The sequence below is a fragment of the Brachypodium distachyon genome, chromosome 3 (assembly GCF_000005505.3).
Source record: "Brachypodium distachyon strain Bd21 chromosome 3, Brachypodium_distachyon_v3.0, whole genome shotgun sequence".
In the NCBI taxonomy this organism is placed as follows: Eukaryota; Viridiplantae; Streptophyta; class Magnoliopsida; order Poales; family Poaceae; genus Brachypodium; species Brachypodium distachyon.
The window spans coordinates 19,584,005-19,608,250 of NC_016133.3; the positions used below are offsets into that span (position 1 = coordinate 19,584,005).

A 24,246-nucleotide genomic window follows, 5' to 3' on the forward strand; every position below is an offset into this window, starting at 1 on the left:
TAAAAACAACCAACCAAAGCGGTCCTTTTTGCTGCAATACATCATAGAAAGAACAAAAGCACATCAGAAAAGCTAATGCTCCCAATTTGAGCTTTTGTTTCAACTTAACATTTCAACGCACTAACAAGTCTTCAGTTTATATGGGTTGACCCTATTGTGGAACACTACTATTTGGCTCTTCTTTGCATATTGTTGCTCTTGCGACGTACTCCAAAGATCCACTATTACAGTCAGTTTCGCTGATCAAACCACACGACAAGGAAAAAAGTAACTCCTTCCAGGGTAAACATCCCTGAAATCCTGTAAAACTCAATATGGGTATTCTGCAGAGTACTCGTGCATCATAGAAGTGCTCTGTGAACATAAAAATTGCAAGATTCAAGCATGAGATGCACTGGTCAAACAATTCTTAACTGTTATTTGCAATAGTGGGACCAAGAATAGACCAAAAATTGTATGTAATTAATTTTCTTATGGTATACATCTTCATGGGAAAATCAAAGGAAAATGGTTAGTGAAGGTTCCCTCGATGTAGATATATGCATATGCATTACTACAACAACCTTTTCACAATCATAATTTGTCTTGATGTTGCACAATCATCACGTGTAGTACCTGTAACATCTGATGTGCAGTGGAGTTTGCTTTGACCTTCCAGTGTAACACACTTTCTCACCTGAATGCGAGAAGCGGAACTAAATAAAATATCGCCTTCTTTTCTCACTTGCCACCATCTCCTTCTGTGCCTCCTGCACTACACTTACAACTACAAGTGAACCCAAAGCTGTTTCCCTTGGCTTCTTAAACGTATGCCAGTGTTGGTACTGACACACATACCCCAGAATTTCTTGGTATTTTTTGTTCGGTGTCTGTTGCATCCCCTTCTCTCTCTCTCTCTCTCTCTCTCTCTCTCTCTCTCTCTCTCTCTCTTTCTCTCTCTTCACGACACCGTCGAAAACAGACATCGGAATGGTCCTCATACAATTAAAATTATTCCACTATCCTAACTCCTGAGAACAACCCCTGCCTAGAACCACCAAAATTTTGCCTAGACTAGAGAACTAATTTAGTACCTAGCGGGTGAACCGGACACTGGGTCAGAAAAGGAGATGCAATCCGACTTCCACTGAAGATCACCACAAGATGTCAGAACTTTTGAAAGCACAAAGTCATCAACGTCATGTCCTTCTTGCTGCATAAGGTACATGTACTTAAATGCTTCTTCACAGAGGCCATTCTGAGCAAATCCTGTAATAATCACTTTCCATGTTACCAAGTTGTGTTCTGGCATGGCGTCAAAGACTCGTCGAGCATCATCAACATTTCCACACCTCATGTACATATCAATCAGCGAGCTTCCCACAAATACATTCAAGAAAGCTGGAGTCTTGTTAACAACACCGTGGATCCTCCTTCCATCTTGCAGAGCCTCTAGTTTTGCACATGCTTTCAAAGCCGATGAATATGTGTAGGTATTTGGTTTGACACCATCCCATAACATATCATCTAATGATTTAAGTGCTTCAGCATTATGACCAACACTATTGTAGCCTGAAATCATAGCTGTCCACGAGATAGCATCACGGTCAGGCATATCTTTTAGAATCCGTGCAGCATATGTATACTCACCACATTTACAATAGCACCAAACAAGTGTACTCCCAATTTGAAGATTCTCTTGAATGGAATTCTTTATTATCTGTGCATGCAGTTCCTTTCCGAGACGAAGAGATTGTATAGAGCCACATGCACTAAGAAGACCAACAATTGTGAGGTTGTTAATAGACACTCGGCGCATCTTCATGTTTTGGAACAACAAGATAGCTTTTTCACCATGGCCACTTTGCGCATAGCCAGAGATCATAGAAGTCCATGTAATAGTGTTTCTTCGTGCCATCTTATCAAACACTGCTTGAGCATCAAAGACTTCTCCTAATCTGGCATACATGGTGACAAGAGCACTACCGACATGGATGTCATCTTTGTACAATTTTTTCACAATAGCGCCATGCAGCTGCTTCCCAAATCTGAAAGCCTTCTCATCTGAGCAAGCCTTGAGGATGCTGCACACAGTAAATTCATTTGGATAATATCCCTCAGAGACCATCACTGAAAACATCTCAAGGGCTTTATCCCCACGCCCATGCTGCACATAAGCTGTAATCATTGTTGTCCACGAGATAACATCACGAGAGGCCATCTTATCAAACATTGTCGAAGCACTGGCGATATGGCCGCACTGTGCATAGAAGTGCACAACAGCACTGTCCATTATCACGTTGCTCCACCCTCCTTTCACAACACAACAATGGACCTGCCGCCCTAGCTTAGTATTGCACTGCTCGCCACAAGATTTCAACAAGCAAACAAAAGTCAAGCTGTTACCTCGCACTCCACTGCCTACCATATCCAAGAACAGTCTCACTACCTCATTGTAGTTTCCTGATTTCTGATACCCGTTTATGATAGCCGTCCACGACACAACACTCTTATCGGGCATTTCATCAAACACCTTCCTAGCATCTGAAATCTCATGAAACCTCGCATACGCGTTGATCAAATTGTTGGCCACGAACATGCCCGGACCATCTGGCGACCGCACAGAAATCGCGTGCACTCGCCGGACATCGTCCACGCTGCCGCAAGAACGCAACAAGGAAGCCAGTGCCTCAGCGTCCGGGGAACCTGGCGAATTGCCCTCGGAATCTTGCTCTGCAGGGCCGTAGCCATCATCTGGTAGCGATTGAACTTGCAGAGATTGGTCCTTGGTCCGGAAAGATGGAGCCCTGAAGTACTGGTGCTCGGCCTTCTTGCTCTTGTGCTCCCCGGAACTTTGTGCTCTTCGCAGGAAGCTGCTCTGTCGGGATGGAGGCAACCGATAAGTTTCGATTCCTGGGGGCGAAGGAGAGCAACAGAACAGCATTTGGATTCCTCAACCTCTCTCCGGCGAGGGGGCGGAACCGGAGAGCTAGAAGAAGAGTGCAGGGAAGACGCCACCAGGCACGGAATGGAGGTGTACCTGGTGGTCCCCCGCTCGCTCTGGGAGGCGACGAGTGAGCGCGCAGCACCAGCGGCGGAGTGAGGTGACGATGGGGAGACTCGGGCTGCTGTGCTGGAGGGGGTCGCTGTGACTGGTCGGCGTTGCTCCGGCCACCGGCGGGTGGCGTTGGAAGCCTGAGGGGTGGATGGTGGATTTTTGTAGTCGTCGCGCGAGTGGATCAGGCTTTAAGATTATCATTTGTTTTTTCGCTCCACATTTCTGCGTGGATGCTTGGCAAAAATCTGTTTGGAGGGAGATGGTTCATGAACCCAAAGCAATCAAGTTGTGCTCCTGTCTTTGTATTATCTTTGTATAAGACTGAATTGGTTGACAGGAATTTCGTTCTTAGCTGACTCTTATTTAAAATTTGTTGTAAGAAAAAAAATAGAAAAAGAGAAGACAATCATGAATAGTGAGTCAGTCTCTTAAGAAAAGAATCGACTAGCTAAGAGTCCACCTTGTAACAATTGCACAACATCACATTTAATGCTAACAAGTCATTTAGAGTTTAAAGACACAAACCATTGCACGCCATTGACCGTGGATGACATGGAGAGTCTGTATTGACTCTACCATTGCGGGTGCCCTCCTGATTTTCCATATAAAAGAATCTGTTCGGTTTGTGCCACATTTTAGCTCTATTGAATATTGTCAAGATTTGGTTACCAACTATTTAACCAAGAATTCTTGATCCTCATTTTGTCAATTGTTTGGCAAAAATCTACGAGGGAGATGGGATAGCTCGTATCTAGATCCAATTTTTTTGGTAAGAACTTAAATTAACATAGGCTGCCATTTTTAGGTATGCTTGTTCTAGGGCACGGACCAAACAAGCCCCAAACTTGCGATGTTGGACTCAACATTTCACATCCTTTTAATTTTTTCCTTCTATTCCTATTAGCTAAATTCACGTGTGTTGCTATGAAACTAAAAGTATATTGGATTATGTGAATTGTTCAAATACTTGTGCTTGTATTTCTTAATTTTCTACTAAATAACAATTATCTCAAAATATATTAGTCAACTATAATTCAAAGATCATGATATGATATCTACGAACCACATAGAATAGATGTCATTTAATGTGATGTGCTAGCACTTTACATAATAGCCACGGCGTAGTCAAGTGATGACCTCTCACACAGATTTTTGTAAGAGTAAAGGTTTTCCCATCTCATTAATCAATTTTATTTTAATAGTTGTTCACAAATAGATTAGTATAAAATAAATTAAGCATAACACAATCCCGCATTTGTGGACCAAACCCTAAAGGTTAAAAGGCTTGGAAAACGTGAGGTCAAGTACTCCCTCTGTCCGGTATTAAGTGTCGCAACTTTGTCTAGATACGCACTTCATACCGGACGGATGAGTAATTGATTTTGCTATCAACAAAGTAATTCCTCGTAATATAAATTGTGCTATAATTATTAGGGCCATGTGAAACTATTTTTGCCCCTCCCTGACTCATAATATAAGGTGTATCATACTTCGTTAAGCCTATGATTTGATTGGTAGTTACTCTATTAAGTACATGGTTTTATATGATATGAAATCAAAATAATCCTTAAGTACTTTCTAAATAAATCTAATATGAAATGAGAATCATCCTCAAGTACTTTTGAAAACAAATCTAGCGACTACAAATTTCATTTCATATACACCACACGTTAACAATGTAAAAAGAAAGAGACCTTTTTCTAGAAGTCTTCACAAAACACCGAAACGGAGTAGTACGGTTCTCCGTTTATATTATAAACAAGGTTACAAGTCTATAGTCTTTCAGAAATGCCCTACTAATTTTTCCTCAAGTATAATTTTTTTTCTGAAATCCGTACGCTGACATATAAAAATGTCACAAACATGTTCGCGATGTGTGTGTGACCGTACGGCGATGAAGGTTGACATCTCTAAAAAAAAAAGAAAAAAAGGAAAAGAAAAGGAATGAAAGCAGCATCGCTCAAACATGCACGGACGACAGAGTCTGTTGGGGACATTCGAATGGAGTTTGACCGGAGTCTTGGTCGAAAACCAGGCGCGAAGAAGAGGTAGTGGGGCGTCTCAGGGCAGGGAGGAGGAACAGAGCCCAAAGACACGCACGCACACATGCAGCAGATGAATATATGGCAGTTGCCCAGTCGCCCCAGCCATCGCCTCCAGTTAATCAAGGTGCTCCACAGAACTGCCGCCGCGGGAAGAGCTCCGGATCGCCCTAAACTTAGCCAGATCTCCCAGACCCCTATAAGAATTCACTCGTAATCCCCCGATCAATTGTTGAGTTGATCACTCATGCAGTGCTGTGCACCGATCAAATATCGCCCCCTCGCATATGCTCTGGCGCAAGACTGACAGCTGCTAGCGGATTATTCACCACATTGTTAATTTGTCGCCGGATGCAAGGAGAATAAAAGGATCGATCGATCTTGAGGAAGGAGGAGGAAGAAGAAGAAAGGGGAGGGATTTATCGAAGAAGGCTTTTTATATATGCGCTAGATCGAGAGCCTGGGATTCGCCGGCGGCCGGTTCGTGTTGAGGAGCTAGCTAGCTTTAGCTAGGCGGCCGGGAGAGCCATGGAGGCGCGGCCGCGGCTTCTGCTCGTCGTCGTCGTCGCTGCCGCCATCGTCTCGCTCTGCGGCGCGGTGGCGGCGGAGAACGTGACGGTGGCGCAACTGGTGCCGATGTCGTCCTACTACCATGGGGCGCCGGCGCCGACCACCTTCAACGCCAAGAACTACGGCGCCAAAGGAAACGGCGTCAACGACGACACCAAGGTACCTATAAAAGAGCTTAACTGAAGGAGCTTAAATTGATCTGTGTTGTGTTTGGTGCTTCTGCTGGTTAATGGAACGCGGCCATTTGCATTTTGCAGCCGCTGATGGCGGCGTGGAAGGCGGCGTGCGGTGCGGCGGGCACGGTGACGCTGGTGATCCCGGCGGGGACGTACTACATCGGGCCGACCCAGTTCCACGGGCCCTGCAAGTGCGCCGCCATCACCTTCATGCTCCAGGCAAGGAGATGCCATCCATTAGTTCCTCTTGGTCTTGCAGTTGCAAATTCAACCCAGCACGTACTAGGCCACGTACACAAGAAGAAAGGGGACTGACTGACTTACTGAGATGCATTCGTTTTTGCTCTCAATTGGCTGCAGGGGACGCTCAAGGCGGCGACTGACCTGAAGCGGTTCGGCAACGACTGGATCGAGTTCGGTTGGGTGAACCACCTGACGGTGGCCGGCCAGAACGGCATCATCGACGGCCAGGGCGCCGCCTCCTGGCCCTTCAACAAGTGCCCCATCCGCAAGGACTGCAAAGTCCTCCCCACCGTCAGTACTCCCCTTAACCCTCTATCCATTGATCCTCTTCTCTTCTCTTGCTGATCGATCCCAAAATGGTATTATGCGCAGAGCGTGCTGTTCGTCAACAACCAGAACACGGTGGTCAAGGACATCCAGTCGGTGAACAGCAAGTTCTTCCACATCGCGCTGCTCAACACCAACAACATCCGGATGAGCAACCTCCGGATCAACGCGCCCGGGAACAGCCCCAACACGGACGGGATCCACATCGAGCGCTGCAACGGGGTCTTCATCGCCGACACCAAGATCAGCACGGGCGACGACTGCATCTCCATCGGCCAAGGGAACGACAACGTCGACATCTCCCGCGTCCACTGCGGCCCCGGACACGGCATGAGCGTCGGCTCCCTCGGCCGCTACGTCGGCGAAGGCGACGTCACCCGGATCCACGTCAGGGACATGACCTTCGACGGCACCATGAACGGGGTCCGGATCAAGACCTGGGAGAACTCCCCCACCAAGAGCCTGGCCGCCCACATGGTGTTCGAGAATATGGTCATGAAGGACGTGCAGAACCCGATCATCATCGACCAGAAGTATTGCCCCTACTACAACTGCGAGCACAAGTATGTGTCCGGGGTCACCATCAAGGACATCCAGTTCAAGAACATCAAGGGCACGGCGTCGCTGCCCGTCGCCGTCATGCTCCGGTGCGGCGTGCCATGCCAGGGCGTCGTGCTGCAGGACGTCGACCTCAAGTTCAAGGGCCAGGGAGGGGCGTCCTCAAAGTGCGAGAACGCCAAGGCCAAGTACATCGGCTACCAGCACCCGAAGCCATGCCCCTAGCTACCAAGCCGGTTTTTTTTTTTTTAAAGGAGTTTCAGTGGTTTGGTAGCTAGGAGCTCCGATGAGTGGTGGTGGTATGACCTTTAATTTGATTTTTTTTTTCTCAAGTTTCCTAGACGATTTTGATGTTTTTCTTGTTGCTTAGCAGACTTTTTGTGTGGTGCGTGCGTGTGTGTCATAAGGGAGCTGGCAATTGCTGGCATATCTAGTTCTTCTAATCACCCAACTTGTGAATACTTGATGCTGTTGTTTACACTAGTAATTGAAGTGAAATAGTCCTATATACTTGAATACTAATAAATAATGAAATTTTTTGCAAGGTCAATGATATATATTAAATCAACAAATTCCAAAAGTCTTTGGGGGAAGAGATGCCATCTTCCTCCTGCACTCGTCGATGGTGCGACGTCAGTGGAACTCGATGCTATCTCTAGACGTCTGAATCATGTCAACGCTAAAAAAAAACGTTGTTGACATAGCGGCCGAAATGTCACCTGTCGAAGCCAAAACATGTGGCTATAGTGATACGACAAATAGACAGTCATCCCCAGAAAAGGGACAAAGAGAGTTAGATGACCACCTTTAATTCAGCGACATGGATCTAGAGAGACCTAACCACACTAGTTTCATGCTGAAGCCGAAACTGGCCTTGCCTCTTAGAAAAGAAGCACCATCACACAAAGACCATCTAAAAACACGACGGTGGAACCTAAGCCATTACTCTAGAAGAGCATTTTTGAGACGATTCACCATCCTCCCCTACACGCCGATGAGGTGGATCGGGAGTCGAGAAAAACCTTATTCTTCTACCGCACAGTGCATCCATATCCACCATAACTCTAAGAGATATAATCCAGGGTGCTCGCCCCCTCCTGCCCTCCTAGCGGCATCCAGAGGAGGGGACCTGTGGTATCACAGGCAGTGATCGGTTGTACGTAGACGTCTTTTCTGGAGACAAGCTAGACTATATCAAATAATACAACTTGAAGCTCAGAGCAATCAGATGAAAGCTCAGAGCAATCAGATAAAAGCTCAGAGCAACAGTTGCACCCACAGCTCACCTGTATGTCGCCAGCCAGCCATCTCACACAATTGAATCTGAGCAAACACCAGCCTTAAGTACGAGCAGCTACAAATTAACAGCTACTACCTCTGTTCTGTATTAGACGTTTTAGAAAGCTGTTTTAGTTTTCCGGGACGTCAAATAATACGGAACACAGGAAGTACTCCCTACTACGTATGACAGATCTGAGCTCACTTTGACACCATCTTGATGACCCTCCATGGGAGATCCTAATGCTTGATTAACATGATAACCCTTCTCCCCAAAAAAGGGAAATCTGACGGATGTAGGTTATATCACCCTGAACATATCTAACTTTCCAGTTACAGAGACTATGTCTACAGCAAACAACTTTCCCTTAGAGAAAGATGGCATACATGAGAGCAATTGTGCCCCAGAACAACTTTCTTGCTCACAAAAATCCACAAACTTCTCCAGAACCATCCCATTATCAACCAAAATCTAGAGAAATGAATCAATGCAATAGTGAACTAACTAGACTACAGAGCACCTTGACAAGAGCAAACCATTGGTTATGTTGGAGATGACTCGGAGTTGCGGAATCTTTGCTTCATGGATTGATGTTGCATTCCCGCAGGAAAGGCTGGTCGTAGTAAAGATACTTGGACCAGTAGCTCCGGAACTTGGGCAGGCCAATCTCGAGCCAGGGCTTCATGTTGCCGTTGTAATGTATGACAGCAGCACGCTCAATGTCTCTGCTATTTACATGCGGATTGTAACCAAGACCAAGAACATGCCACGATCGATTGAGGGGGAACGTCTTGTTCCAGAATGTGATCAGGCCTGGAGGGAGAGTGCCAAGTTTCCATAGCAATCTGTCTTCATTCTAAAAAACCAAAGTTGACATGTGTTTAATCAAATCTGGGAGTGAAAGAAGACGAACCAAGGATAGAACTGAAGGTCTTCAAGTCATCAACAGTTTGCACGGTAGCAACGTCCATGCAAATATGAACTTTTCGTTCTCTGAATAGAAGTGTCGAGAGATCTGTTGTTTATTACTCCGTACTAAATAGTTGCCTCCCAGTAAGTATTTTTGGTGCTCCATGGTGAAGCGACCGCACAACTATTGCTTTCAGCCATTGGATTAGTGCTTAGAGGTCAAGATTTACTACCAGTTTAGGTCTACAGACTCTCTTGGGCTGTATCCCCAAGAAGCCCATCTAGTTTCTCTAAGTCTTGGTACCCAGGTAATGTGAGCTCGAAGAGAAATGTGTTTATTACATAGAAAACCTTTGACTACCAGTTTAGGTCTACAGACTCTCTTGGGCTGTATCCCCAAGAAGCCCATCTAGTTTCTCTAAGTCTTGGTACCCAGGTAATGTGAGCTCGAAGAGAAATGTGTTTATTACATAGAAAACCTTCGACTACCAGTTTAGGTCTACAGACTCTCTTGGGCTGTATCCCCAAGAAGCCCATCTAGTTTCTCTAAGTCTTGGTACCCGGGTAATGTGAGCTCGAAGAGAAATGTGTTTATTACATAGAAAACGTTCAACATATACGATTATCTTTTTAGGGATGTAAAGTAACTCAATACATAACATGACGTTTGATTGATTGATGCCAAACATTGTCAATATGGGTATGTTTGGATTGTTGCCAAAACATACCATGCCAAATTTTTTGTCATGACCAAAAATTTGTTTTTTTTCTTGTTTTTGGATGGTTGCCAATTATTTGGCATGCCGATTGTCTTTAGCCAATTCTAGTTTATTTATTTTTTTGCCAAATTTGGCCAACTCATGGGCAAGCAAAACTGTGAACAATTATTTGGCTAGCCAAATTTTGGTTGGGCAACCTTGGGCTCAAACCAAACACACCCTTAGTCCAGGTGTATACTTTCTAGGTAAACAAGCCTTGTTGCCAAAAGCTAGTTCGACTTCTAATGAACTCCTGATAGTTCTAGTACAGACAATCCACTACTCTTTGAATGTCACAAAGCTTAACTTCATTTCAGATATATGGAGTTATGGACAAAGGATCTCTAGTAAGTAAAGTAAGTCACAGTGTATGAAAATAATCAAGTATGTGAAACTTACAAGTTTCTGCCAAGAGTGATAGATTTCGGTTATGTCCTGCCGTCTCCACTCAGCCAGATCAAACACATTCATTCCAAAAGCCCAACCACAAGCATGGGGGTCAAAATTCTTCGCAATAACAGGATTTGAGAAATTCAGGTAACGATCAAAACGATGGAAGCTCTCTCCACAAGTCTCTACAGCACCATTTACCTTCCCCTTCATATCGATTGACCAGAGGCCAGTGAGGTCCTTCTTTACTACTACATCGTCATCGAGAAAGACCATCTTGTCGAGCTTTGGATAAATCTCAGGTAAGTAAAATCGCAGATGATTAAGCATTGAAAGATACTTTGGGTTTCTGTACTTCAAGTTTGAATCTGAGTTTGCACGCTGTGCCCTAAAGTAATAATCAATCATAGATTGAGAACCAAGTTGTTTCAGCACCGGACTGTAGGTTTCATTTAGCCATGTGAACTCATCAATATTCTGTACTTCAATCGTTGCTTTTCCAGGAGGGTTCGAGAGGAACCACATTTTCATTGGAGCGTAATTTAGTCTGTCAGTTACTATGTGGAAGACATGACGGGAAGGGTGCTGCAAACAGAACAACAAAACTTAATATGATGCATCTTACCTATCAGAGTAACTAAAAATACAAGTATCAAGAATACGTACCTTGGCATTTAACACTGTTGAATTAACAACAACTGCTGTTGCCAATATATTATCCGAGAACAATGCATAGTGATACAGTTTGGGGTCATCAAGTTTCTCATGGTTTGGGAATTGTTGCTGAACGGAATCCAATGAAAAATATTCATTAGCCAGCCTCAAGGGTAGGCAGTGAAGACCTTTGGGGAGGGTTTTGGCTGCAAGTTGTGTTAAAAAAACAGTTTGTTTCTTCTGAGCAAGCAGCTGCTCCTCTGCTGAGTGAAGCATAGCACGGAGCTTTTTTACAACAACAGAACAATCATCCTGTGTCTGTTTGCCCTTGATCAATGTCTGCTCAAGTGCTTTCACCTTTTCATTGGCACTGAGTAGGTAAAGGCAAATTAAAAGATTACTAAATAATTGCATGAGGATGCAATAACTGCACAAACTAACATGGTTATACATTTTGAATTCATCAAGATAGGAGATTTGAGGCTCTTACTTCTTTGGTAAATCAGAGTCCTTGGTTGCATCACCAAGCACCTTTTGAACTTCCCGTATCCGCTGTCGCAAGTCCCTGAGGTATTGGGAATTTGCTCGAATGGCTCCAAGACCAAGGTAGACTTTCGCCTTGATTAACTGATCCTTGATATTCCGGACTCTAGTATCAGGCAAAGCCATGTTTTTACTCTTAACATCCGTGCTCTCTTTTTGAGGATTTTCAACAAGAACCTTAGCAGGTGTCTCCAATGAACTTGCCTGCAAATACAAGATAATGCAATTTAGATGAAACCATGCAGCAACAATAATGGCTGTGACTTACTGCATTGAAATAGCATAACAAAAATATAGCAAAAGAACCCGTGCGATGCTACGGAACAACGGAAAGTGTATCAAGCACGAGCTGGTGGAGGCGAAGTCTGGACATTGATTTTTCGATTGGATTGATTTCCATATTGAGATTGATACCGAGATTTTTTGTTTGGGTTCGGATTGATTTCCATACTGAGATGGATACAAAGAATTTTGGATTTCATGCTAAGGAGATTGATTTATTTTAGAACTGTTCGTATTATATTGTGACAAATTTGGACCGTACGATAACTTTCGGTAAATCTAAACCGTAGAATTTCTGCTACTGAAATCGTGAATAAGGCGGGAGGGAAAGAAAATAAGGGGCAGTGGCATATTGATTGTAATTTTAACGAAGTTGACCGACCAACACCGACCACCCATCACCACCGATTCCAATTTAATATATTGTAACAGATTACGATCACAGGTTGTAAGGTGAGGTGAGGCAAGGCGCCCAAACCCCACCTTAAGTGCAGGCAAGGTGCTCGACATTCTAGAAACCGAGCAATCCAAACATTTATTACAAGAGAACATGGCAATATTGAGATGGACCACTATTCATACAGCACGAAACTACCCCTATTCCCCATGCCCCAAAATCCTGTCCAATAACCGATCTACTCCTCCCAAGACCTAATTCTCACAAGTCACAACCCTTTTTTTGACCGAAAAGTGACAGCCCTTTCATTCTTCCTCACCACAGTCACAACACTAATCATCTTCTCCTTCCTCGCGGCAGCACTAAAAAGCCCACAATCCTAACTTCTCCCTCACCACAGCAGCCACAACCCCTCCCTTCTTCCTCAGCACAGCAGCAGAGTATATCGGGGAGGGAGCTCATGCTGGAAGCAGGGATTCAGCAGGATGCTCGCCCGTGTGCGATTGCCGTTTCTAAGCAGCAGGAACAGCCCAGTCCAGCCACGACAATGATGCAGGATCGACTGGACGGGCGCAGAGACTCCTGGTGGCAGTGAACACTTCTATGTGGCATCCATATGCTAGATGGCTAATAAACCGTGACTATGATGTTCCAAAATGGTATCATGAAAAATCTGCATCAAGTGCTATGATGATGATTCTAGCTATGGATGAACACTCAATAACGCTAATAAACGTTTGAAAAAGAGAAGACATTAATTAAACTTAAGCAATTCTCTAGTCACCTATGCAGCAAACTGCCACAAGTTTGTGTGCAACATGAGTAGATGGTTGTGTGGTTCATTTCCTAAAAAATCATGCATTGCCTAAGTTGTGTTGTTCCGTACAAAAATTGAGGGGCCGTTTGGAGGCATCTTCGAAATTTGGCTTAAAACGCGGGTCTCACAAAAGGTACCAATATTCCAAGCCTTAGGCATGCCTTGCAACGCCAACATAAGAATCCCAAAAACGTTAAAATTATGGAAGGAAAAGAATAATTGGAAGTGAAGGTAAAAATTTGAAGGGACAGTTAAAGATACATGAAGCTTTCAGCGGCCAGTGTGTTCTTTTCCATAGAAGGAGGCACGTTACTGGATATATCAAGTGTTAGGTATATTAGGTGGAGAAAGCCTTTCCTACCTACCAACTTCAAAGTTTGGTCCTAAGTTCTAACTAAAAATGCAGTCTAAAATGGCAGCTTGCAAAGCTAAATGACAACCAAGAGGTTAAAAAGTTCCATATAGGCTAAATGACAAATAAGAGTTTTATTTCAACCCGCCAATCCACAGGCGGAGAACTTAATTAAATTTGCTTAATATGCATGCGAAGCTTGAGAACTATCACTCAACCTCAGAAGAAGATTGCTGCTGGGAGCCAGTGGCTTTCTCCTGCTGATCAATTGAGCTACTCACCAAACTACCATCTTGTCCCTCCTGCCTTGTCACTTGGTCGATCAAACCATCTTCCTTCGATCCAGCACCATCAGCAGCCGTGACTTCAGAAAGCGCCCTGTTTGCCTTCTTCCTCGGTGTCGATTCTACGAACAGTGTTATGTGCAAACTGTGTAAGACGACAGTTCAACATTTCCCAAAACCAAGAAAAGAAATCCACACACCTTGGTCCTTGGATTCAATGGATTCGTTTGACAAGTCGCGTGGTTCCTCCGAGAATACGACGCCGACAGGTTCTTTCAAAGAACTCACAGTTTCCTGCATCCGAAAGAAGAGGAAATCCACAGTTACTCATCTTGCCTAGCCCCCCAAAAAACTAGACAAACAAAAAAGAAGAGAAAATAAATTACCAGCGGAAGCGCATTCAGCCTGCTGCTAGCCTTGACACCAAGGCCCTGCCGCAACAACATTTCACCGGAAGAAAAGAAAGGATTAAAATCCACGAAAACCCCCCTGCCCAAGAATCCCCGGTCCATCCACCAAAACCCAAAGAAACACTTACCTGATTCGCGATCTCGCCAGGCAAATCCTTCCTTTCTGCAAGAAATCAGACAGAAACACCGTAAGGAGTCGCAATGCCAAGAAGAAGAAAAAAAACCTCGAATCCCGATCGAAGTGCGGGGAAAGGAGGAAAGCTTACGGATGGGGTTAAGCGCGACGGAGAGGCGGCGCGTGTAGAGCACGAGCGGGGAGAGCACCGTGAGGGCGAGGAGGAAGAGCAGCACGGACCGCCCCGTCCTCACCATCGCGGAGTTGTTTCTCTGCGCTTTCGGCCTCGCCTCAGTGCACACCATTCATGGCTGAGTTTGGCAGCGGCGAGGTGTGCCTTTCGGTCCCCGTAAAGTATCCTTCGTTACCGAGGAGATCTAGGTTGGGTTGGGGGATGTATGTTGGGTGGTTCTTTTCTTTTCTCGAAAACACGGTGTTGGGGATTTTGGTTGGGACGCGAGGATCTATGCAAGCCCTCTCGAGAAGTTATTCTTCTACGCGTTTATTTCTTTCCTTTTTACTACTCATTTAGAGTTAGAATTAGAATTTTCGATGCCAACATTAACCTAATTTAGCATCCCTTGTTGGATTGTCAGACTTTTTTTTTTCTCCGTCGTAAGTTTTGATTCAACCCATCCGCCAACTGTCTCATATGTGTTGTTTCTACTGTTCAATGGATCTGACGATCGCACCTTCTTCTTGCTCTTGTAGACCGGTATGTCACTTTTCAATAAACATTCGTTCTCTTTTGTTCCTCGACAGAGCATAGTGGACACCTCCTAAGATCCTGTTCAGTTGCACCAAACCCTACAGGAATTTAGAGGGATTTTGGGGAAATTGAACTAAAATTTCATCAATCCCTGTTGATTCCCACCGGGATGGGTAGAACCGAACTAAGCCTAATAATCTCCTCTGGCAAATAATCTATTGAAAATATCGTCATCACTGGTTGTTTCGACTAGGTTGGTGTGTGATCTATGAACCTCGTCTTCCCAACATCATGTTTTGTCTAGCGAAGAACTTTCAAGTCATCCATCTTGTACACACGGATAAAGGAAGGGAGAGAAAAAACATGCAGAGCATCCACAAGAGAGTGAAGAATAGGGAGAGAGCACCAACAGTACGGTAGCACCTGCTCTCATGCATTCATAAGCAACTCCGGCTCACAGAGAATAAACCTTCTAATTGTGGGTAATATCAGTCGGATGGCTCAACAATGTTGTGAGCCCTATGACTCGTCGCTGATTGATTATCCCCTTTTCCTTTTGCCCATCACCAATTGTTCAAATATCCCAAGCATTTTCGATCGACTGAGAAATGACTACCTAGGCCATGAACAACGGTTGATAAGATTGTCTTCTTTGTGTGTTCCAAACCATTTAGAAAAGATAATAAAATATGGTGTACAATAAGTTACCTCTTAGCGTAATATTTTACTACCATCAATGCTTAGATGAATAAAATTTATTAAATAAATATTAAGAAAAGATAAAATCTAGTATAATGAGAATTTTTTTTGAGGAAATATGATGTACAATAAGTTACCCCTTAGCGTAATATGATGAGAAAATTGACTTACCTTTTTTAGAGATCATCTTTTAATTAAGAGAATGCCATTGTACTTGTCATGTTAAAAAAAGTCGGTGTCACCCCATCTAATTTGCAGCATTATGTGCCCGTCTTCCACCAATGTTTGTAGTTAAAGAAAACGTTAACATTGCTGGAAACGAATCGGATGCATACTCGGAGGTGACCAAGACAGTTCCAAATCGGGCAGATGTTCGTGACATCGTATCATTATTAATCGGCACGTGTTAGGTCGCCAAAACCAACGCGTGCAGTGAAATTAAGTAGGAGTACGTATGTAAAGGTACCCCTAGTGCTCGTCCAGGACGTAAAGCAAAGACGCTTAGGCTTGATCCATCATTTTAAGTACGAAAGGCGCTGGGATACTTTGCTCTATTATGCGGTTAGCAAGGCTTCGATGGTGCTACGTACGGAGTAAATGGTGGCAGACAATTAAGATGTGAAGTTGCCTCTAGGGGCCAGCACCGATTAGTCATTACTACTTGGCACAATTGCATTTTCAGCTATATCTAAGTCGCATCAAACTAGACAAAAAGTTGAATTCAAAGCACCAATAATATTCAGAATCAGATATAGCAAAACTGCCCCACCCAAAATTTTGGAGGCAGCGCGAGAGAGTTTTTTTAATTGACGTACCAACTTATTTCTTTTTCAGAAGAAACTAAGTCCTTTTGGGCTTCAAAAACGGTCTAACTTTGTTTCCTTAAACTGTTGGTTTGGTTCCCTTTTCTTTTACTAGTAACTAGTACAATGCCTGTGCGTTGTCACGGGTTCTTAAACATAAACACCCTACAGTAACAAAGAAATCATGAAAACTTCTTGCTACTCCAGCTAATTAGCAGATAAGAGAAACAATACCGATCCGGAGGCTCGTGGAAAATAAGTCCTTTTGGGCTTCAAAAAAGGTCTAACTTTGTTTTCTTAAACTGTTGGTTTGGTTCACTTTTCTTTTACTACTAATTAGTAAGCTTGCACATGCAAAGCACATCTGGACAAACATTGAAAATTTGGAAGTCACATAACCACACTATAGTCTATCCGAATTTAGAAGAATCTTAAGTTCTTGGGGTTTTACCCTAGGATCTATTTTTACCCATGTGTTCTAAGCAGTGCAAGAGGCACCCATCAACTCAGCAATTGTTTCAAATCTAGGACTTCTCTAACTACAAAATATAAAATTCTCGAGCACAAATTACGCTTACTATAATAGCTAATTCGCTCTTAAATTTTTACAGTGTATACGCTGTGAGGAACAACGGTTGCAGGGTCTCCCAGTACATCGATGCACTTGCAATTTTGAGTCCTTGCAAACCATGTGGCAGTTCTTGAGCTTGAGATAATGGTTTTTTGTATTTGTGTGGAAGCTCTAAGACAATGATTCCCCACCATTAAATAAAGGGGGTTGTTTGCTGTCAAAAAAAAAAATACAATGATTCCCCAAGCTAGTTTGCTTAAGAATCAGTTTGCGGTTGTTAAATTGTGTTTGTTATGCTAAATTTATTTTATAATGCGCTCTAAAAAATGCACACAAAAACAAAATAAAAATTGAATAGAAAAACAATAAAATAGACAAAACCGGTGTGACAAACAGGATTATGAAAATACACCGTAATCAGATGCAACCAAAGTCATACCGACGTGACATCATGAGCATGTAGCCTTCTCGGGGTTCTATAACCACATGCCATTTGAACATATCATTAGAAGAGTTACATGTGATGACGTGATACAAGAAAACAAAAGGATCGTTCAACCAGAAAAAAACGTGTACCGTTCACAAAATGGCTCTTCGTTTGCATTATTCTATTGAAACTGGCCCTATGGTTGTTTGAGTTCCTGGGACAAGATATTGCGTATCGCAATCAATCGAAATGGAATAGCCAATCTTGATTGGATTGTCGTATATTTAGCAACGTCCTTTAAAGTTAAAGTAGGGTCCCATATAAAGATGGGAGAGATACCATACAACATTCTACTACTAACTTTGTTTAGGCTGAGGCTGGTTTTAGTTTTTTTTTAGGAAATCAGTATTTAAAAAAAAAATAGGAAATCAGTATTTCGAGCGTGTGGTGTGGTGCGGGAATATACGTGCGGCCCATGTTCGAGTTTGATGTCTAAGAATTAGCCCATGTTCCCCTGCAACAGCCAACAGGCCCGAACCGTCGAACGGGCCCAAATCTAATCCGGGAGGCGGAGGGCTGCTCTACAACCACCGTGGCAAGTAAGGCGTTGCCCTGCCGCCGCCACTTTCCTGGCCCTCCCGCTCCGCCGCTGCCGCCGCCTTCCTCTCTCCTCCTGCCACTCCCCCTCCTCGGCCGCTGCCGTCTTAAGGTATAGCGCTAGCCCGCCGCCACCGCCGCCGCGATGGAGGCGCTCCGGCAAGTCGGGGCCAAGCTGACGGTGTACGTGCACCCCTCCAACGCCGCCGATGTCCGCCGCGCCGTCGCCCGCCAGCTCAGCACCCTCCTCTTCTCGTACGTCCCCTCCCCCACCCTACCTCCTGTTCTAGCTCATGCAACGGTGCGTGTGCGGGATGCGGTATTAACCGTTCGAACAATGCATCTATCGGTGCTGGTTTCAGCCGAGAGGTGTAGATTTGTGGAGGAACAGATTGGGGGTGGCTTTTGATTGTTGCGTTTTCAGTTTATTAGGACGGAACAAATCGACCGGTTCGTCGTTACCATTCTGCTGTTAGTGTTTGCAGAAAGCATCTTGTGCTCCCAAAGCGCTCTAAAATTTCAAGTTTCTGCTTTGCGATGTTAGGTATGTGACCAGTGTTGATAATGTACATTGCCATGCAGGTACGAAGATCGCTTTGATGGTGTTTTGCTAGCTCATGATATATTTTTCGAGAGCAACAAAGGCAAAATCATGGATGGTTTGGTACCCTATTTTGGGGTGCCGGTGCATGCCAACATGCTGCTGTTTTCTCCCCAGCCAAACATGATGTTGGGTAGGTGCTATATAACTCTGCCCAACGGTACTCTTTCTACTTCCGCATGTTATGGAACGGTAGCTGTGTGCAATCTATGCACCTTTATGGCACTACATTTGATTGCAATAGTGTGTTAGTGCATTTTGTAATGGCTGAATTTGTTTGCCATCTCTTGTTCAATGCAAACACTATTTTTCTATGGCAGAATATAATAATATGCAGTTCTGATGTTTTATTATTTACCTAACTTCAGAAGGGAAGGTTGAAATGCTTGGCAAGGAATCAATTCATGTCGTTGTCCTAGGGGTTTTTTCAGCAGCCATTATGGCAGATGATATTCCTCAGAGCTTCAGATTCAAAAGAGTAAGATTAACTTTTCTCTTGGCAATTAAGGGAAATAACCATTCTCATGCCAATATAATGTGTTGAATCTATTTTTTTAATTTAACTTTGTGGATGAAATCTTCTCTTTTCTAGTTTCACTTATTGATTATCAAAAGTAATCTTGTCTTTTTTGGATGCTTAAAAAAATTATTCAGTAAGGTTGGTACCCATGGAAGTGGGAACTGAATCTGGGAGGGATTGTTTGTTATTGTCATGGTAGCCGTTCTGATTGTTCTTCACTTCTCCCATTCCCAGACATGACCATTTGTTTGAATTCATTCATCCACACATATTGTATGTGTGCATAGAAATATAAGACTTAAAGTTTACCTTTTTTCCATGTCGGTTTTTAATACTCCCTCCGTCCCATATTAAGTGACTCAAATTTGTCCAAATATAGATGTATCTATGCCTAAAAAGCGTCTAGATACATGTAATAGACAGTCACTTAATATGGGACGGAGGGAATAGTTGAAACCTACAATTGCAAACATACAGTAGCTGGTACTGTAGCACAATTCTCAACGTTTTTGAGATTTTTCCCAGCTGTTGCAAGAATAAGAAATGAGACAATGGTGCGTGATCACGTGTTCAAAAGACCCTTTGATTTGGGCAACTCTGGGTGGCCTGCTATTTTAGATTTCGGACAGTTTTTCCACCATCAAATCCTTCATAACTTCCATCAGTTTTTACCTCCATTCTTCAGTAAACTTCTACGGCCCTGTTAGATAGCAGCTCCGGATCCTTATTTTTCAGCTCCCTCCTGATTCTCAACAGCATGTTGTCAGACACGCATGTGTCTGACGACATGAACACATATATGATATCTCATGATTTGGTGATAATTGAGCACATGAACATGGACACACATATGTCTCATGTAGCGGCAGAAATTCAGCACATGAACCAGCATGGATGACACAAACACACATGAATCTCACTATTTGTTCAGGTCAGTATTTCCAGATCTGAAAAAGAATATGTATGCACAGATCTAGACAGAGTATGGTGACACTGGATGGGTGGATAAGGTGCTGGCAAGGGCAGAGTGAGGTGCCATGAAGGAGCAAGGAAGTACAGATGAGAGGCTCCGGCAGCGGCATGATCGCGTTGGGGCTACTGTGGCAAAGGATGGCAAGCTGGTGACGAGGCACTCCCATGGCAAGGAAGGGTGGGTTCGGTGATGAGAGGCTCCAAGCACCGAGGGAGTCTGGAGTTGATGTAGTCTGGGCCGGCGACGAGTGAGCCCGGCAGCTATGGTTTGGACTTTGGAGATTGAGTTCATCTTGCATGACTACTTGAGGGAGAGCAGGTTGGGACTGGGAATGGTGCAGGAGAAACATGAAGGTGAGGGGAGTTGGTTTCTTTTCTCTAAGTCACAAGGTGGTTATCTCCTCTTGGTTTCGAAGCCATTTTTGTAAAGGTATGACTGCTCCACTGTGGGAACCGGTGAAAGATTGCACCACGGAAATGAACTGGAGGTCATTCCACCCCTCGTGCATTATGGATTCTCCAAAGCATGGATCCAAAGGGCATTTGCCTCGGCCCCGTCTCCTCGGGGCAGGAATCTAGGAGTTGAGCCTTACTGAGAGACCCCAAATAACTAGGAAGACCCTAGACAGAACCGAGCACCCAAAAAGTGGGAACATGCCTTGATCGTACTGTATTGTAGAAAGAAATTGCTGCTACTTCCAAATTGAGTGGCTTGGTGAATACAGTAATTAACAGTTTCTCATCTTGAATATTCTTTATATATGCTAGTACTAGTTTTCAAGAAATTCAGCCAATCACTTTAATAAGTTTGGTGCCATTTTCCTCTCTTGAAATTTATTTTGTTTTCACAGAGAGGACATGGAGGAAAATTTATAAGCCAGTTGGACAACCAGCATGTGATTAAGAAAGGAAGCATGATACGTTTTTCTGTCAAAGGGTACCATTCTGATCCGGTTCTCTTTTTTTTTCCAGGATTGTTATGCTCAATGCTCTGTTTTCCAATTTGGGCAGCAGCTTTACCAATATTATATACTTTTTTTTCTTTGCCTATGTTACTAGCTGTTGCTGCTCATATACATACTGCGTATACTGTTCTAGCATAGTATTTGCCCTAATCTGCTGATGGGGGGGTGCCCCAAAATTGGCGTTCCTTTAAACTTACAACAACAACCGTATGTAACAACATGTGTTTGAGATGTCTACAAAATAATGGCTTTGCAAAACGCATGTCACTTTTTAGTAACATGGCAATACTACAGTTATATAGTGAGCATTAGTTTGTTAGCTTATTTATAATTATGTACTGGAAAATGACCTGAAGCTCCTCCGAATACATCAAGTTGTACATGAGAATTTTATGAGAATCGCTGCAAGTGATTGGAAGTAGTTAGTAACTTAATATTTTGGTCCATATTCTGAGTGGATAAATTTATTATGTGGTGCTCTGTATTCTGAGTTAAATAAGATCATGGACCATTGTCTGATATTCAATTGTAGGGTGGACACAGAAATGAATTGTCACATTAATGGATCTTTAATGCCACCTCACACTGGATCCATGGTTTGGCTATCAGTACATGATGCTGAATATGCATCAGAAATCAACAGGTATGGATGGATATGTATGTTAACACATGCTTCCATGTTACCTTTTAAACTGACATGTTACCCCCTACTGTGTTCTTTAAGCTTATGTAACAACATGTTGTGGGCTGAAAATTTGCAGTGGCAAAAGGAAATCAAAAGGTATCAAAATTGAGCAGAACGTGCAAGATGACACAACTGTGAACAATGAAGATAGTGTGGTCAATTCTGAACGGCCGCACAAGTCTCGAAAGAGGACCGTTGCAGAATGATAATCAATTGCTAGGTTTAAAGTGCCGTTTGTAAGAACATGAGATGTTTAGTTGTTAGCAGTAATGTCCATCACCAGCTTGTTTATATTGATAGTTGGATACTCATTAGGGCCCGTTCGTTTGCTCCCAGCCCGGCTGGGATCAACCGGTATTTTCTAAATTGTAGACCAAATTCCCATGAATCCCTCCCGATCCCCACCGGGAAATCTGCAGCCAAACAAGCCCGTAGAGGGATGATGATAGCCCAACTCAAAGAGTGGTGTTTTTGCTTGATTCTCAACTTCTGAACAAATCAAGGATTCAAGGTGTAATAGGTTTACTGAATGGTTACTGGTCTTATATCCCAGCAAAGTGCCAGTTATTATAATTTTTATTTTAGCCTCCTGCTTTTTTGTCGACTTGAGTAGTGCCTTTTCAGAATTCGTCACCGGGTCACAAAATAAGATTAATGCTAGTACTGCTGCAGAGTACTAGTCATAAAAGAGATACATCTTCTGCATGCATGTACCAGTGTGCTATTTAAACCTGTAATGCATTTTGGAGGCGACAAACAAAGGGCTCATTTCGAAATGTTGAAGTCATGTATTATTAGAGTTGGTAGGAATGAGATGCATCGGGAGTGTGTTCTAGAAAATGGTTGGCTATACCATAGGGCAGCGGTTCTACCACCTCCGCCATTGGATTCAACCTCGAGATGTTAAATGCCTGGAGAAGCAATATTCAGTTACTTCTCGGCGCATGTATAACATCATATCTGCCATAGGGCGTTCTCCTGCGAATATTACTCCTGTCGGCGTGTGCTCCTGTTACCTGAAAATGTGCAGTTGTATGAAGAGGATCCTCCTTACGTAGGAAAAAAGAGAGCCTCCTGCTCTTGCGTAGCTGTATACAGTTCGAAATAAAATAAAAATAAGGTGAGCAGATGATTATGCTCTTTGGGAAAACAGTTCAAATTCACTTGGTTGTTCATACTATGTCGTCTAATAGCACTTGGTTTGCGATATTTTGCTGTATAAAAAACACATCGTACGTATCGTCATCTAGCAGGAGGATGCTCGCAACATCTAAAAAAAATCAGCAGAGAAGGCTAGGTACGAATATGGCGGGTTGAAATACATCGAGGCAAGTAAAAAACTGGATATGATGGTGTAAATAGATTACAGGTTAAATATTGTAGAGTGATTACTGATGTTACCCCCCCCCCCCCCCCCCCCCAAAGCGCATGTTTATTGATGAATTTCCAGTTATTTCGATTTTGTTTTTTATAAAGCATTGGGTGATGACCTTATATCTGGTAGCGAAGTACAGGAAACTGCTTTTGGAGCTCAAATTACCAGTTGACACCTTTATTATGTCTGCTCCCTTTGTGTGTCCCAGCAACAGGTGGGGGCCAAGCTACATTCTACAGCATATAACATTTCCCGAGTATGGTAAAGGAAAAACTTAGTTAGTTGGAGCAAACAACTCCTCAAGTCTTAAAACTGAAAAAATCAGAAAAAGAAGTCTAAATAATGAAATATTCATTTATATAAAGTTTGTAGAACGGAACAAAACAATATGCTGATGGAATATTTATATTGCTCACTGCGGGATACTTATATTAGCCACTAAAAATTAGCCATTTTTGAAACAGAATTTTTACAATATATGACGCAACATAAAATTTGTCAATTGAAATGAAATAACTTTTAGTGGGACACAAAATAATTTGGATAATAAATGATATTTTATTCTAGAACAAAAAGATTTTGCGATGGAACGAATATGTTGCTCGCCATGGGACACTTTTCGGATATACAATGTAACAAAAATCAATCATTCAAAATAAAGAAACGTTGGTGGAAAAATTAGGCGAAACAAAATGTTGTCGTCTAATGGTGGAACCAAAACTGATACCAACAATTGTAGTTGACGGAACATAATCCTTTGAAGTGTGAAACAATGCTAGCATACCGTGGACCAATTAGTCAGCTCAAAATAAAGAAAGTTCTATTTGAACTAGGAGTGGGAGACAAGTAAAACTTTGTCGATGACTTCGAATATTTAGAAAACCACCTCGAAATTAAGGATCTTTCAAGGAGTGTTCCTTCGCTACTCAGGTGCAAAGACAAGCCCGGGGCGTGAAGATGTTTCCTTTGCAAAATTTTGAAGGATTTTAAAATACGTGTGATTCAGAAACTTGGATCTTCGTTAATTTCTCCATTTCAACTTCATCATGTCTCCACCACAGTAGCCACTGTTTCTAGTGTTTCCAGAAAATGACTTGTCTCAGGAGGCGTTTTTGTGTTTTTGAGAGGCATTTCAGAACAACTTATAACATCAACGGTGTTGCGGTATCTTCTATTGGT

At 43.2% G+C, this 24,246-nt stretch overlaps 4 protein-coding genes across 6 annotated transcripts; 2 read left to right on the forward strand and 2 right to left on the reverse strand.

Moving 5' to 3' along the window:
* On the reverse strand, nucleotides 1-3,263 carry LOC100830227 (pentatricopeptide repeat-containing protein At4g18520, chloroplastic). Of its 2 annotated transcripts, XR_002965258.1 has the most exons (3): nucleotides 3,020-3,263; nucleotides 616-2,857; nucleotides 1-354 (listed from the first exon to the last, which is right to left on the reverse strand). XR_002965258.1 is itself a non-coding variant. In XM_014900001.2 (2 exons), the coding sequence occupies exons 1-2, from the start codon at nucleotides 3,236-3,238 to the stop codon at nucleotides 1,067-1,069; spliced, it is 2,010 nt and encodes a 669-aa protein (XP_014755487.1). In that variant the 5' UTR covers nucleotides 3,239-3,263; the 3' UTR covers nucleotides 399-1,066. The 2 variants fall into 2 exon arrangements, 1 of the variants encoding a protein (XP_014755487.1); XM_014900001.2 differs by lacking the exon at nucleotides 1-354 and having other exon boundaries at nucleotides 399-2,857.
* A 412-nt stretch (nucleotides 3,264-3,675) lies between these two features.
* Nucleotides 3,676-7,503, forward strand: LOC100826770 (exopolygalacturonase). The gene is made up of 4 exons (XM_003571584.4): nucleotides 3,676-5,808; nucleotides 5,907-6,044; nucleotides 6,186-6,359; nucleotides 6,441-7,503. The coding sequence occupies exons 1-4, from the start codon at nucleotides 5,608-5,610 to the stop codon at nucleotides 7,176-7,178; spliced, it is 1,251 nt and encodes a 416-aa protein (XP_003571632.1). The 5' UTR covers nucleotides 3,676-5,607; the 3' UTR covers nucleotides 7,179-7,503.
* A 945-nt stretch (nucleotides 7,504-8,448) lies between these two features.
* LOC100830843 (probable galacturonosyltransferase 4) lies at nucleotides 8,449-14,559 on the reverse strand. Of its 2 annotated transcripts, none has more exons than XM_010236281.3 (9): nucleotides 14,295-14,559; nucleotides 14,157-14,191; nucleotides 14,005-14,049; nucleotides 13,819-13,912; nucleotides 13,616-13,740; nucleotides 11,434-11,690; nucleotides 10,956-11,313; nucleotides 10,299-10,874; nucleotides 8,449-9,088 (listed from the first exon to the last, which is right to left on the reverse strand). In XM_010236281.3, exons 1-9 carry the CDS (start codon nucleotides 14,446-14,448, stop codon nucleotides 8,813-8,815), a joined length of 1,920 nt encoding a protein of 639 aa, XP_010234583.1. In that variant the 5' UTR covers nucleotides 14,449-14,559; the 3' UTR covers nucleotides 8,449-8,812. The 2 variants fall into 2 exon arrangements, with proteins under 2 accessions (XP_010234583.1, XP_003573698.1); XM_003573650.4 differs by having other exon boundaries at nucleotides 13,553-13,740; nucleotides 14,295-14,558.
* Nucleotides 14,560-17,952: 3,393 nt separating this feature from the next.
* Nucleotides 17,953-22,282, forward strand: LOC100831354 (DNA-directed RNA polymerase I subunit rpa43). The gene is made up of 6 exons (XM_003573652.4): nucleotides 17,953-18,204; nucleotides 18,532-18,683; nucleotides 18,919-19,028; nucleotides 20,894-20,979; nucleotides 21,540-21,650; nucleotides 21,769-22,282. Exons 1-6 carry the CDS (start codon nucleotides 18,095-18,097, stop codon nucleotides 21,896-21,898), a joined length of 699 nt encoding a protein of 232 aa, XP_003573700.1. The 5' UTR covers nucleotides 17,953-18,094; the 3' UTR covers nucleotides 21,899-22,282.
* Nucleotides 22,283-24,246: the final 1,964 nt, after the last annotated feature.